At 39.9% G+C, this 16,448-nt stretch overlaps 1 protein-coding gene across 1 annotated transcript in view; it reads left to right on the top strand.

Moving 5' to 3' along the window:
* Positions 1-16,448, top strand: part of GPALPP1 (GPALPP motifs containing 1) — a 49,260-nt gene that overhangs the window by 5,573 nt on the left and 27,239 nt on the right. The window contains exons 2-4 of the mRNA XM_010368055.2: positions 11,133-11,265; positions 13,027-13,128; positions 15,625-15,736. Of these exons, the coding sequence (XP_010366357.1) occupies positions 11,133-11,265; positions 13,027-13,128; positions 15,625-15,736 (347 nt within the window). The remainder of the gene's footprint in view (positions 1-11,132; positions 11,266-13,026; positions 13,129-15,624; positions 15,737-16,448) is intronic.

The raw sequence follows: 16,448 nt of genomic DNA, 5'->3' as shown, positions 1-16,448 counted from the left end.
TGATGTTGAGCACCTTTTCATGTGCTTATTGGCTTGTGCATCTAGTTTTAAGAAACTTGGGCCAGGTATGGTTGTTTACTCTTATAATCCCAGCACTTTGGGAAGCTGAGGCAGACAGATTCTTGATCCCATGAGTTCAAGACCAGCCTGGGCAACATGGCAAAACCCCATCTCTACAAAAAATACAGGTAGTGCATGCCTGTAGTCCCAGCTACTTGGGAGGCTGAGGTGGGAGGATCGCATGAGCCCAGGAGTTGGAGGTTGTAGTAAGCTACGATCATGCCACGGCACTCCAGCCTGGATGACAGAGTGAGACCTTGTCTCAATAAAAAAAAAAAAAGAATAAGAAGAAAAGAAAGAAGCTTGAATTTAAAGTCTAATTTCTAAAAAAAAATGCTCTCTCTCCAATGCCTCACATTTCTAATTATCTAATGATATATATGATGTGATATTCTGAACAATGACCCTACGTCAACAACAACAACAAAAACACGAATAAATAATTTCAAGAATACTTTTATTAAGAAGAAAACCATGTATTTTGGAAAACTGTGTGACTATGTTCATCACATGAGGAGGCCCATAACACCTGAATCCCAAGATTAAGTTTTGCACTGAGCTCTGAAAACTAGCAAAATGAATGAAACTAAGGGATGGGAGGGAACACTCAAACAACAACATGTATGAAGACTTTAAGGCAGGATGGGACATGATGGGCAGCAGGAACAGAGAAGACCATGTAACAGAAGCGGAGAAAGCGAGGGGTAGATGAAATCACTGCTGCTGCTGCTGCCTGGATGGCCACATTCTGGCAAGAAGGCAAATGGGAACTGGAGAGACCACATGAAGGACCTTGGTCTCTATTCCAAGAGCAACAGATGTCACTGAAGTTTTATTTTATTTTTTTACATTTTTACTCAAGTGTAATATGTATATAGATCCTTCCATACTGCTAAATCAAATGGAACTTTTTCAGTCTTTCTCTTATTACTTAACAGTATTTTAAGATTACCTACTCCTCTTAAAACTCTCTTGTGGCTGGGCACGGTAGCTCACACCTGTAATCCTAGCACTTTGGGAGGCTGAAGTGGGAGCATCTCTTGAGCCCAGAAGTTGGAGATCAGCCTGGGCAACATAGCAAGACCACGTCTCTACTAAAAAAATTTAAAAATTAGCTAGGTGTGGTGGTGCACACCTGTAGTCCCAGCTACTTGGGAGGTTGAGGTGGGAGGATCACTTAAGCCCAGGAGGCCAAGACTGCAGGAAGATAGGATCATGCCGCTGCACTCCAACCTGGACCAAAGAGCAAGACCCCCCCCTTTTTTTTTTTTGCTCTTATTGCTCAGGCTGGAGTGCAATGGTGCAGTCTCCGCTCACTGCAACCTCCGCCTCTCGGGTTCAGGCTATTCTCCTGCCTCACCCTCCCAAGTAGCTGGGATTACAGGCATGCGCCACCACGCCTGACAAATTTTGTATTTTTAGTAGAGACAGGGTTTCTCCATGTTGGTCAGGCTGGTCTCAAACTCCCGACCTCAGGTCATCCGCCCGCCTTGGCCTCCCAAAGTGCTGGGATTACAGGCATGAGCCACGGCGCCCAGATGCAAGCCCCTATCTTTAAACACACACACACACACACACACACACACACACACACACACACACCCCTTCTCTTCTGTCGGTTTCTGTGATACCATACTCCCCTCATTTTTGTCTTCTCTTTGGGCAGCTCCTCTTCATCTCGAATAGATTATCTTCGGTTAAACCTTCAGGTGTTAAAGATTCTGAAAGCTGACTCCTAAGCTCTCTTTTTTTATATTTGTACTCTATTTTCTCTTTTAAGTGATGATATTCCCACCCATGGGGTGAAGATTTTTATATAAGAACTTAGATGCTTATCCGACATCTTTGTTTAATGATTCCCAATGAGAGTTCCTATCAGAATCTTTAAAAAATGACATGAACTTCTAAAACAAATCTTTCAATGTCCTAGCCAGTCTCTTCTTCCCCCCCTCCCCCCGCCCCCCCGTCAGGATTTTAATGTATTCCAAGTTCAGGAGCAAAGACTAAATTACCCCCTCAGTCCCTGGGACTGTCCCAGTTTTAGCACTAAAAATGCCACATCCCAAGAAGCCCTTCAATCCCAAGCAAACCAGCACAGTTGGTCACCCTGTTTCTGTCTTCTGTAGCAGTGCACCTTAAACTTGAACATGTACATGGATTACCCAGAGATCTTGTTAAGATGCCAACTCTGATTCAGGTGATCTGGGTGAGGCCTGAGATTCTGCATTTCTGACAAGCTCCCAGCTGCTGCTGCTGCTGGTGTTGCCAAGACCACAGTGTTTGTGGTGAGGGATGGGAGCACATGTGGCTTTCTCTATCTGCAGTTATGCTGGATTGTTTGCTGGTTTGCCCACTAAACCATGAGGAAAGGAACCATGTGCTAAGCCTCTGCAATCCCCAATACTAGCAGGGTACCCAGCACAAAGTGGGTACTCAGTAGATTCCTTTTGGCCGACTAGAGGACAGAGTAAAAATTCCTGGCCAGGCACAGTGGCTCATGCCTATAATCCCAGCACTTTGGGAAGCTAAGGTGGAAGGATCACTTGAGCCCGGGATGTCAAGAACAGCCTAGGCAACATAGTAAGACCTCATCTCTACTAAAAATTTAAAAATTAGCCAGGTGTGGTAGCATGCACATGCAGTCTCAATTACTCCGGGGGCTGAGGCAAGAGGATTGCTTGAGCCCAGGAGTTTGAGGTTGCAGTGAGCTGTGATCACACCACTGCACTCCAGCCTGAGAGTTAGAACAAGACCTTGTCTCAGAAAAAAAAAAAAAAAAAAAAATTCCTTAAGAGGGGCCCAGGATTTATGGGGGTTAGGGAAGCCAGGACCTGCACGAATGCAGCTAACCATAATCCTTTGTGTGGATTCTGGAAGAAACCTAATGGCTGGCAGGGAAGGGGATTTTGTTTGTTTCTTTGTTTGTTTTTGTTTTTGTTTTTGAGACAGAGTTTTGCTTTGTCACCCAGGCTGGAGTGCAGTGACGCTATCTCAGCTCATTGCAAGCCCGCCTGCCGGGTTCATGCCATTCTCCTGCCCCAGCCTCCCGAGTAGCTGGGACTACAGGTGCCTGCCACCACGCCCAGCTAATTTTTGCATTTTTAGTAGAGATGAGGTTTCACCATGTTAGCCAGGCTACTCTCGAACACCTGACCTTGGGTGATCTGCCCACCTTGGCGGCCTCCCAAAGTGCTGGGATTACAGGCTTGAGCCACCTTGCCTGGCCCTTTTTTTTTTTTTTTTTTGTAAACAGACTCTCAGTGTCACCCAGGCTGGAGTGCAGTGGCATGATCTCAGCTCGCTGCAACCTCTGCTTCCTGGTTCAAGTGATTCTCCTGCATCAACGTCCCAACTAGCTGAGATTATAGGCGTGTGCCACCACACCTGGCTGATTTTTGTATTTTTAGTAGAGACGGGGTTTCACCATGTTGGCCAGCCTGGTCTCAAACTCCTGGGCTCAAGTGATCCACCCGCCTCAGCCTCCCAAAGTGCTGGGATTACAGGCATGAACCACTGTGCCCAGCCTCTTTTTTTTTTTTTTTTTTTTTTTTCAGTTTTTACAAATTGTGATAAAATACACATAACATGAAATTTACCATCTTAACCATTTTTTAAATGTACAGTTCAGTGGCATTAAATACATTCAGATGGTTGAGCAACTATTACCACCATATCCACATCTCTTTTCATCTTATAAAACAGAAAGAAACTCTGTACTCATTAAGCAATAACTCCTCATTCCCCCCTCCAGCTCCTGACAAGCACTGTTCTATTTTCTGTCTCTATGAATTTGACTACTCTAAGTACATAATTTGAGTGGAATCATACAGTATTTGTCTTTTTTTTATTTTTTATTTTTTTTGGACTGGCTTATTTGGACTTTTATTTGGACTGGCTTAGCATAATGTCCTTAAGGTTCATCCATGTTGTAGCAGATGTCAGGATTACCTTCAAGTGAGGGTTCCTGAATCCAGTCTGATATCTGCCCTGTGTTCCTCACATTCTGCTGTCCCAGAAAGATCTGACAAGCATGACCAGAGTAAAGAGGAGAGAGGGAGCACACAGGTCTGAGATGGAACAAGTTAACTTCATTTGAATACTCTGAAAATTGACTGCTGGGAAATGACCCTGAAGTCATATTAGAAACCCTGGGGTGCAAATATTTTCTCAAGAGTGGTCCACACACTCCATATTCTGTTCATTGGAAGCTGAGTGGAGCCTTGGCCATTTTGACTCTAACTCCAGTCTCCTTATCTGCAGTGACCTTCACCTCCATTAATTTCACCTACATTTGAAGCTGGAGTGGGGAGTCTACCCTACTCCAGCTCCAAAAACATGAATTCAAATCTCATTCTCAGCAAGAACCCCTTATTCATTCATTGTTCCCACTCAAGTTACTCCCATTTCATTTGCTTTTTATTTTTGTTTTTTAACCTCATTGAGCCTTCCATCCCTAAGTACCTCTATCCTTAAGCACTTCCATCTGAGAGGAGTGCTTACATCCCTACTCCTGTTAGACTCCATGGTCCATCCATTCATCCACTCTCTTGCTGGTGCTCTCAACTGCTTTATCCCATTGGGTATTCTGCCAAACCCATCTAACGAAAGCCCAGCCCTGGATCAGTCCAAGTGTTTATCCCTTGTGAGCCTACAGCCAAGCTGCCTAGTGCTGCTAGAAGAAACCTCATGCCTCCACAAACTAATGCTGCTAAAAGTTAGTCTGTTCCTAACTGGGTCCATAGGTCTGTCCAGTAATCTTCACAGGCTTCACCTCCCTTCTCTTCCCCAATCTGCAACCATGGCTTTTTAAAACTTTCCCTTTCTTCTAAAATTGTATTTTTCTGTCTACTTCATTCATTGAACAAGTAAAAGCTATCATAAGAGAACTTCCTCAATTTTCTGTTACTATAGCTAAAAACTTTCCTGAATCCATGCCAAGCTTTTTGTCTGCCCTTTGGTAATAATGGAAGAGGTATACTGCTTCCTTCTAAAGCTAGTCCTTCCATTTTTACTCTGACTCCCTTCCCTGTCCTTAGGGCCACCTGCCCTTAGCATTTAACCAAAACATTCAAATTTTCCCATCTTTGAAGAAAACTCTACTTCATATCCCCCTCTAGCTGCTCCTTTTTCTTTCTTACTGCCCCTGAGTCTTCCATTTTCTTCTTAACCCGTTGCATTTCTTCTCTCACCAGTCCACTGAGACTCTCACCAATTCAAGGCTCCCTTTTCAGTCCTAGTCTTCCTTGACCTCACAGCAACATTTGGCTCCTCTTTCTATCCTCTCTTGGTTCCAACCATCCTGAACACCTTTCAGTTTTCTAAATTTGGTGACTTTTGCTTTCAGGCTTTTGCAGATGCTTTTCTTTCTGCCTGGACTACTCTTCCTCCAGTCTCTACCTTCTTTGCCCAGCTAACTCAGGTCCTAGGAAAAATTCTTTGATGTTAACTGCCTACTGCCTGTAAAAGATGGGTTAGGTGCCCCTTCTTTATATTTGCATGACTTAACCATGTCATGGGGTCAGCAAACTTTTCCTGTAAAGGACCAGATAGTAAATACAGTTGACCCTGTAGATCTGTGGGTTCTCAGTCTTCGGGTTCAACCAACTCTAGATTGAAAGCACAATATTCAAGGGATGTGGAACAAAGGCCATAGCCACAGATTTTGGTAGCTGCAAACTGGGGAGCTGGTCTTGGAACCAATCTCCTGAGAATACCAAGGGACAACTGTACTTTTGACTTTGCAGGTCAGTAGGCAAAATCAAGATTATTGTGAAAGTATGTGTATAACAAGAAGGAAGCAAACTTCACAAAATTTTATTGTTGCAATCCAAAACATAATACCATATAATTTTTTTTGTAATACAGGTCTACTAATGAGAAGAATAGAATTGGTTTTGGGGAAGTAACATATCATTTCATCGGGGTTCAAGTTAGCGTTCCTAGTCATCAAAATCAGTTGCAGATGTTCATCCGTTAATGCTGATCTGTAATGAGATTTTATGTATTATGCTGACTTCATTGTTTTGTATGCGTAATTCTGTGTGATATGAAAAGGGAAATAAAGTGAAATATAAGGAAGGCATAACTCCTGTTCTCATGGAATTTATTATCTGTTTGGAAAATTATCATTGCAATAGGCGAGCCTCCTTAATGATGATGACAAGCATCACTGCTTTAGGAGAGATATGGAATAGTTCATTACATGTTCCCAAAATAGTTTTTTGAGATTATTCATAGTTCAGAAGGATATTTATCTATAAAAAAGTGAAGCCAGACATGTCCTTACTTTTATTAGGAGGTCTGTATTGTGGTGTATACTGACTGATACTTTTAATATTCTTCTCTTTTTTCTTTTTTTTTTTTTTTTTTTTGAGACAGAGTCTTGCTCTGTCACCAGGCTGGAGTGCAGCGGCATGATCTTGGCTCACAGCAACCTCCGCCTCCTGGGTTCAAGTGATTCTCCTGCCTCAGCCTCCTGAGTAGCTGGGACTACAAACACGTGCCACTACGCCCAGCTAATTTTTGTTTTTTTAGTACCGACGGGGTTTCACCATGTTGGCCAGGATGGTCTCGATCTCTTGACCTTATGATCCGCCTGCCGTGGCCTCCCAAAGTGCTGGGATTACAGGCATGAGCCACCGTGCCTGGCCTCTTTTTTCTTTTTTATATCGCCATCTCAGTATTCTGTCATTTCATGATGAAATAGTTGTTTATTTTGACACAACTCAAATAGAAATTAATGGTACTATGTGCTAAATGTTACTTTTTTATACTATTTCTCCTGTGATTATTTTTTAAAGGCCAGGTTTTCTTAGATGAGTTTTATCTTCATCTGCTTATTATCTTTTTAAAAAATGTATACCCATTTGTTTCTTTAAAAATCCAAGGCAATTTTTTAGTTGTAATAGCACCAGGTGTGGTGGCTCATGCCTGTAATCCCAGTGCTTTGGGAGGCCAAGGCAGAAAGATCACTTGAGGCCAAGAGTTCAAGACTAAGCTGGACAACATAGTGAGACCCTGGTCTTAAAAAAATAAATAAAATAAAATTTAAAAATTATCTGTACATGGTGGCAGACACCTGTAGTCCTAGCCATGCAGGAGGCTGAGGTGGGAGGATCGCTTGAGTCCAGGAGTTTGAGGTTACAGTAAGCCATAATCAGATCACTGCTTTCTGACCCAGGAAATAGAGCAAGACCCCATCACTAAATAAATAAATGAGTGAATGAATACATAAATAAATAAAATGTACCTATGTATGTTATAATACCAAGAACAGCACATATTTAGACCATATTACACATCTAATTGCTTAAAATATATAAAACAATAATAAAATTTTTTCTTGATACACACCTATTCAAAATTGGCCAATAGTATACAATTGATAAATTACATTGATAGCAGTCACATATAAGAAGTCAAAGAAGCAGAAGAGGAAAAAACATATCTTCCCTCTTTAATGTACTTAGAATCAAGAAGATGAAAAGAGACAATCACTCCTGTGGGGCCACATTATTCATTGAGGTTGGAGGTCACATATAGTCTCTATTTATAATTGGGGAACATTTACATACTAAGACATTAAGTCTTCTTCAGGAAACCCTAAACAGCAGTTGTAGACAGGAATCCCATCCATGATGCTTGATATTTTCCTCTTTTTGCTGTAACGCAGCATGCCTTAGTTATTCTTTTCTAAGGCATGTTATGTACCTGTTCTATAGTAATGCACCAAGAGAGATAGGAAAAAAAAATTTTTAATAGGCTGGTGATTCCAAAACTAGCCTTAGTTTCTCCCCTGAGCTTTATACTGTGATAATGTTTGGCTGTGTCCCCACACAAATCTCATCTTGAATTGTAGTTTCCATAATCCCTACATGTTGTGGGAGGGACCTGGTGGGAGGTAATTGAATCATGGTGGTGGTTACCCTCATGCTGTTCTCATGATAGTGAGTGAGTTCTCATGAGATCTGATAGTTTTACAAGTTTTCCCCCTTTCTCTCCACACTTCTCCTTCCTCCTACCATGTGAAGAAGGATGTGTTTGCTTCCGCTTCCACCATAATTGTAAGTTTCCTGAGGCCTCCCCAACCATGCTGTGCTGTGGGTCAATTAAACCTCTTTCCTTTGTAAATTACTCAGTCTCAGGTATTTCTTCATAGCAGCGTGGGAACGGACTTACACACCCTATACAGCCTAGTATGCCCAAGTACCACTGATAGCACCACCTACATTTTTAAGGCTGTATGAAACTTAAAATGTGAAAAACAAACTCTCAACTCTCCCCTCCCAGCCTATTTTCTTCCCAGCCTTCTCCATATTAGAGAATAGCATTGCCATCCACCTGCCTAGCTAGTCAGGCACAAAACCTAAGACCTATCCTTGGTTCCTTTTTTTTTTCTTCTCACCTCTAACATCCAAACCATTAGCAGTCCTCTTTGCCCTTCCATTAGAGTATGCTGCAAATCAAACATTTTTTTCTTCTTTTTTTTAGATAGAGTCTCGCTCTGTCGCCCAGGCTGGAGTGCAATGGCGTGATCTCGGCTCACTGCAACCTCCACTGCCGGGGTTCAAGCAATTCACCTGCCTCAGCCTCCCGAGTAGCTGGGATTACAGACTCATGCCACCACTCCCAGCTAATTTTGTATTTTTAGTAGAGACAGGGTTTCACCATGTTGCTCAGGCTGGTCCCGAACTCCTGACCTCGGGTGATCCACCCACCTCGGCCTCCCAAAGTGCTGGGATTACAGGCGTGAGCCACCGCAAACCATTTTTTATCAGCTTTCTAGTGCATATCCCCTGTTGCTGATCTCTTTTGTCTGTTGTCCATAAGCAGACAGTGTGTTTGTTTGTTTGTTTGGTAATTCGTATCGTTTCTCTCCTGACCCACAACCTCCCAATGACTGCCTGTTGTAATTAAAAATCCAAAGTCCTGCTGGATGTGGTGGTGCACGCCTGTAGTCCCAGGTACTCAGGAAGCTGAGGCAGGAGGATCGCTTGAGTCCAGGAGTTCTGGGCTATAGTACGCTATGCAATCTGGTGTCCACGCTAAGTTCAACATCAGTATGGTGACCTCCAGGAGTGAAGGACCACCAGATTGCCCTAAGGAGGAGTGAACCAGCCCGGGTCGGAAACAAAGCATGTGAAAACTCTCATGCTGATCAGCAGTGGGATCGCACCCATGAATAGCCACTGCCCTCCAACCTGGACAACACAGTGAGATCTTGCCTCTTAGGGAAAGGGAACAGAAAATGGAAAGGGAAAGGGAAGTCCAAACTCCTTATTGTAGCCAATACTAGGATTTATTGAGCACTTGCTATATGCCAAAGACTTTGTTAGGTACTTTGCATATATTAACTGATGTAATCTTCACAACAGTCCTGTGAGGTTGAAACTATTATTAACCTTATTTTACAAAGCAAGAGTGTAATAGGAAGGTTAAGTAACTTATCCAAATCACACAGCTAGTAAGTGGCCAACCTGGAATTCAAAGCACAGAGTCTGACTCCAAAGCATAGGGTCTGGCCCCTCTATACCATCCAACTCGATCTTGTCATTTTGCATTTCTTAAGCCACACGGGCCTTTTTCTCCCTCAAGCACATCAGGCTTGCTCCCTGCATAGGAGTTTTGCACTGGCTGTTTCTCTGTCCATGGCGTCTATCATCTCATCATTTAAGTCTCCACTCAAATGTCTTTTTCTCAGAGAGATTTTTGCCTTACCACTGTCTTTAAAATTACTCTCCCACATATAGTGTCACCTTTTTCCTGTTTTCATAGCAGCACTTACAATATCTGAATTGATCTTAATTCTTTTAACGTTTGTTTCTCTATAAGTATTTAATAACTGTTGTTGGATGGATGGTTGCTGACTATTGAATATTGGCTAGTATAGTGATTAAGGATACAGGCTTTGAAATCAGATTCCTGGGTTCATATCCCAGTCCCACTCTTTAGTTGTATGAAGTTAGGCAAGTCACTTACCAATTCTCTGCCTCAGTTTCTTCATCTGTAAAATAGAAATAATACCTCCCTCATAGGATTGTTATGGGAATTAAATAGAATAATGTGTATGTCTCTTAAAACAAGTCATAACACCTAAGAACTCAAACCATGTTATTTGTTTTTTATTTATTACACTTAAGTTTTTGTAGCAACAGATATTACTATTATTATAATATTGAATGAATGGCATACCCAGAATACTCTTTGGAAAGTCATGTTTCCAGGCCCTCCTCCAGGCCAACTGGGTCAGAATATCTGAGAAAAGGGCCTGTGAATCTTTAAAAATATACATATATATTTTAGGGAGTCTGATAAATATCCAACCTTGGGACCTATGACAGTAGCCTTTTAGCATCACTATTTAGGATCAACCTGGACAGTTGTGTCTGTGTGACATCATCAGTGACATCATGACACTGCAGTGACACCATGCAGTAATTTGTAATTTTGCTGAGATGTAAAGTGAGAGCAAGTCATCCTGATAAGTGGACCTAGAAGACCCTTACCAGTCTCCCTAACATCCCCATTACAGTGCAGCCTCGTTCTCTTGCCTGTATTTCTGTTGGCAAGCAGTAAAACTTAGAGTGACTCTAATTTTATTTCTGCTTGGAAAATCATCTCAAAAAGAAAACTAACCAAGAAATATGGGGATGCCAGGAAAGATTTTTTTTTTTTTTTTTAAGTAGTGATTCTACCTTAAACTGTCTGTAAGAAAAAAAAAATCATGAAGCTGTTTTTTTTGTTTTTTGTTTTTGGCAGGTGCACCAACCAATGCAAAAACTGCACTTTATCAAGGAAATTACATGCTATTGCTATAAGTTTGGGTTTATAAGTTCAGATATTAACAAAGCTTTTGTGAATCTCATGAAAGAGATTGTGTAAGACATAATTTCTGCCTTCCTAGAGCTGGGAAGACAAAACCATCGTACACAAAACAGCAAGTGAAGTTAAAGCGAATAATAAATGATAGACAACCAGTGCTGTTTATTTCAGAAAAGAAAGTGAAAATATCAGCTAGAAGGGTTCACTGAAACAGTAGTGGCTAGTGATGACAAACAACAAATCTTCTTTAGTTGCAGGACCAGCTCTGCCCCCTAATTATAAAAGCAGTAGTTCAGATTCATCAGACAGCGATGAAGACAGTAGTTCTTTGTACGAAGAAGGAAATCAAGAATCTGATGAAGATGACACTGGTCCAACTGCAAGGTCAGTCATTTAATTAAATTAAATGATAGACCAACCTTCAGAGCTAGTATAAGTTGTCTGGAACAGATAACTAATAAGGGGATATTAAATTTCCATTTATACAGCACAGGGAGAAATCATTTTGTATGGCATTTCATCCTGAACCGTACCTTTTACAAAGAAATTTATTCTAGTAGGGTGCAACTGTAGAGATACCTAGAATTTCAATATATATATATTTTTTCCCTGAGACGGGCTCACTCTGGCGCACACACTGGGGTGAAGTGGCATGATCTTAGCTCACTGCAGCCTCTGCCTTCCAAGTTCAAGGGATCCTCCCACCTCAGTCTCCTGAGAAGCTGGGACCACAGGCGCCCAGCAAATTTTTGTATTTTTTGTAGATTTTTTTGGTATTTTTTGTAGAGATGGGGTTTCATCATGTTGCTCAGGCTGGTCTCAAACTCCTGGACTCAAGTGATCTGCCTGCCTCAGCCTCACAGTGCTGGGATTATAAGCATAAGCCATTATAAACACCAGCCAATAAAATTTCTACATAAAGGATTTTTCTTAAGATGTCATTGAAGTGATGAAGTAGGCTACATAAACCATAGAATTTCTTCTTAAAATTATATATGCGGTATATGTTTTCTTTAAATAAACTAATGATTTCTTCTTTTTCTTTGTTTTTTTTGAGACAGAGTCTCGCTCTGTAGCCCAGACTGGAATCCGGTGGCATGATCTCGGCTCACTGTAGCCTCTGCCTACTAAGTTCAAGTGATTCTCCTGTCTCAGCCTTCCAAGTAGCTGGAACTACAGGCATGTGCCACCAATCCTGGCTAATTTTTGTATTTTTTAGTAGAGACAGAGTTTCACCATGTTGACCAGGCTGGTCTTGAACTCCTGACCCCAAGTGATCCGCCCACCTCGGCCTCCCAAGGTGCTGGGATTACAGGCGTGAGCCATCGCACCCAGCTGAATGATTTTCTTCTAATCTAGCCTTACCACTATGGGTCTATGTAAATGAGAAGTCAAATCTTTGTTTATTATTGAGTAACAAGGTTTTTTTAAATTCATTTTAAATATTATCAGGTGGAAATAGCAACTTAAACCCCTTCCTTAAATGAGAATAAAAGTCACAGTCACAAACTTTTTACTTAGCAACATCTGACCAATAGACTTTGAAACTTCATTGAGGGGAATCTTTAATACCACAGAAAATATAGAATAGTGATATATTACTGCTGTAAAGAAATAACCAATCTGTATTTTAGGCCAAAAATAAATTCCAGGAAAAGACTAGTTACAAACTATTGTCATAGGCTGGGTGCAGTGGCTCACGCCTGTAATCACAACACTTTGGAAAGCCAACATGCGCAGCTCACTTGAGGTCAGGAGTTTGAGACCAGCCTGGCCAACATGGTGCAACCCCGTCTCTACTAAAAGGATACAAAAATTAACTGGGCGTGGTGGCGCTTGCCTGTAATCCCAGCTACCTGGGAAGCTGAGGCAGGAGAATTGCTTGAACCTAGGAGTGGGAGGTTCCAGTGAGCCAATATCATGCCACTGCATTCCAGCCTGGCCAACAGGGCAAGACTTCCTCTCAAAAAATAAAAAATAAAAATAAAAAGAACTATCATAGTATCCAGTTTTTATTTGGCAAGATTAATTTATTGTTGCAGTGTTTATACAACTAGATTTAATGCTTTTATAAAAAAATTAAAGTGTGTTTTTGTGAAAAAAATTTTGATATGTATGCATAAAGTTATACTACTGTGTTTTCAGAAAACAGAGGAAAAATCCGGATAAGGATGATGATGATGATGATGGGTTTTTTGGACCAGCCCTTCCTCCTGGATTTAAAAAGCAGGATGATTCTCCTCCAAGGTGATAATGTGTAATATTTTAGGCTAGTCTTTCTTTAAATATTTTAACTAAGGAATCTTTAATGAATTAAAGAATTGTCTGAAATTATGTTTTAACTGAAATATTTATATAGCATTTTGAAATGGGTCATTCATAGGGAAAAGAAGTTGTTTCCTATAATAAAAATAATTATTTACATGTTTATGACACTTTCATAGTTTACAGAAAACTTCCACATCTGTTATTTGATATTCACAAAAGTGTTTTGTGGTAAACAGGGTGGATCATCCCTCTCCCCACTTTATAAACAGATAAGGTCACACACACATAGTAGCAGACCTGGGGCTAGAATCTTGATGTTCTGACTTTTAATTCAGTTATTTTCTTAATTATTTATCAGTGGAAGAAACAAATCCCCAGGTGCCATATTAGACAATTGGACTAACTTCTCTGAATGTCACATTTGTTACTGTAAGCTAGGATAACAGCATGTACTTTACAGAATTGTCGTGATGATTGAGGTTTCGTAGTTGTATACCTAGACTTTGCATGTATGTGTGTGTGTGTTTAATGTATATGGAGCCTGGCACAGAGTAAGCATAGAGTAAATATTTATTCCTGTCTTCTTCCCAGAATTGTAAAATTTTTAAATGCCAAATATAAGATTGCACGTTAAATTGTTTATACTTCATAATACTGTATACCAATATGCAAGAACAAGCAGAAAAGGCTGTTTATTTTCTATTCAAAGTTTATAATCACATTTGGCAGCTCCTAACTTCCATTACATTTGGTTGTCTTAGATACACAGAGATAGGCAATCTACAGACCCCAAACTAAAAATGATTTTTACATTTTTGAGAGTAGCTAAAAAAACGACGACAGATATGCCACAGAGACCCACGTGTGGCTCTCAAAGCCTAAGAGTTACTATCTAGCCCTTTATAGAAAGTTTGCTGACCCCTAGGATGTAACATTCCTTTTAAGAAAACATATTACTTAAATGTATAGCAATTTTTTTTCTTGAGAGTATTATTTTGGCAATAATAAAATACATGTGTAAAATAAACAGCTGGCATTACATATTGGAGTTATAAACCTTTGATAGCATCATAACATGCCATGGTTATATTCCTTTACTGTGTTTTAAGATTTTAAATACTGGTAATTTTATTACCACCAATCCCCTGAGGCCGGAAAGTTAAGTTTTAATTGCATTTGTAGATTGCTAAAAATTGTACTCAGAAAAAATCTATGCTGTACTCATAGCTTATAAATGATACCTAATTTTATCTTTTTAACAGTGCCAAACTTCCCTGTCTTTCATTAGCAAATTGTTCTGCTCAAAGAAGTTTCATGAATCAAGACAAGAGATTATTAAATGGTCAGGATGGGAGCCCAGACTTTCTGACTGTCAGTACTGTTTTTTCCCCTGCCAGGATGCCTGTCTGTGGGGTTCTAATAGAACATGGTGCAACCTAGAAATTTTAGCTTAGGACTTCATTACCATCTGGGTTGGTAACATTGGCACAGTGACAACTATGGAAAAAACATTGGTACAAAAGCAAGGATGAAGAATCTTAAAAGTATGAAAGAGGGTATTCTTTTATTATTTTTATCTTTTTAATTTTTTCCTTCATAAGGTAAGGCTGTCTCTTTTTATGACCCAGTATTCAGGCAAGTCTCTCTTCTGAAGTGATGACAATTGCCTCATTATGTGGCAGTAGGGCAGCTGGAAAGAAAATGCACTTTGACATCAAGTAGACCAGGGTTTGAACTCTAGCTCAGCCACTTACTAATTGTGTTAATCTTGGACATGATTTTGCTCATCTTAAAAGTGGAGTGACTTACACTGACCAGGATTGTTTTAAGAAAACCAATGCACTGCTTGAAATGTGGTTAGCACAGTACCTTTTTCCCTTTCTATGCATCTTAATGAACTAGCTGCATACTTCTACAGTTCCACATCATTACTGTATTATCAAGTGAGAACAATGTATAGATTTTTAATACTGCCATGTTATATAGACCACAGATTGCTGACATTGTCTGCACATGCTATATATGTCCTTAGAGGAACTCGATTTCTACTTTGGTAGTTCTGACCATAATTATAATGCCCCTAAGGTATCTTTCACTGGAAGGGAATCTCAAAACTGAAGGAAAGTCAAGGCACAAAATAAAAAAAGACCATCACAGATTTTAGTACAATTTTTTTAAAACATTGCCATAATATAGTTCTTTTTAGGAAGTGTGCATATGCCAGTGTCACAAATATTGAGAATTACTGGCTTAGTCTCTGATTATTGACTAACAAGTAGAAAATTCAAATGTGAAAATTAGGTTTTTAAAAGACATCTAGCAGAAAGATACTAGGTAATACTAGTAAAAATAAAGTGTTAAAATTCTTATTTTCAACATTTGTTACTATCTGGCTTTATTATTTTTGTGAACCTTTATTCTGAAAACTGCTTTTTAAAGTCAGGGAGAATGTCAAAAGTACATTTTATTTTTCAGGCCCATAATAGGTCCTGCATTGCCACCTGGTTTCATTAAATCTACACAGAAAAGTGACAAGGGCAGAGATGATCCAGGACAACAGATATCATCATCCCATTTCAACTCTAAGGTTTGGAAAGTTTTCATTGAAAGAATAAGATGTATTGTAACAAACTCTAAACTTTATGCATACTGTTACTACAATCACTGGACTCAACTGTAATGTAAGACTCAGTTATATTCAGATTAATTTAAGATTGTAACATAAGTAGATGAAATAAAAAGCTGTTCACAAACCTGAGATTCTGTTAGGAAAATAACAGGGTTGAAGGGGTGTTACCTATTCATGCTTCTTATCTTTGAAGGGGGGCTTTAAAGTGTTAGAAGAATGGAACATGAAGAAAAGTTTAAGGAATGATTGTGATGTGGGCTGGAGGAGGGAAAGTTGAAGAGCTTTTTAACAATGGTCTTTACCTTGAAATTTACTTTCTCCTAACCAAGCTTTAGTACTGTGTATAAAAAAATGCGCTGGTGGATAAGTAATTTTAGGAAAAGATAGACCAAATGACTTTGGAGTAAAGTATAAAGGCTGTTTCTCTCCTTAACAAGAGTTGAGATTTGTAGAGTACTTTATAATTTGTAATGCGTTTTCCCTATATGTGGACCTTATTTTATCTTCTCCACGGTTTCATGAAACAGATATTATCTGCACCTTACAAATGCTAAAGACCAAAAAAATTGGGTACCTTACCCAAGATTACACAATTTTTCCTGATTAAACCCATGGCACAAACCCAGTTCTTATGACTTTAAATCACTTGTTCAGTCTGTTATACTGCAGT

This window comes from Rhinopithecus roxellana, chromosome 18, assembly GCF_007565055.1.
Source record: "Rhinopithecus roxellana isolate Shanxi Qingling chromosome 18, ASM756505v1, whole genome shotgun sequence".
Classification (NCBI taxonomy): Eukaryota; Metazoa; Chordata; class Mammalia; order Primates; family Cercopithecidae; genus Rhinopithecus; species Rhinopithecus roxellana.
This window is presented reverse-complemented; position numbering and strand designations above follow the sequence as displayed.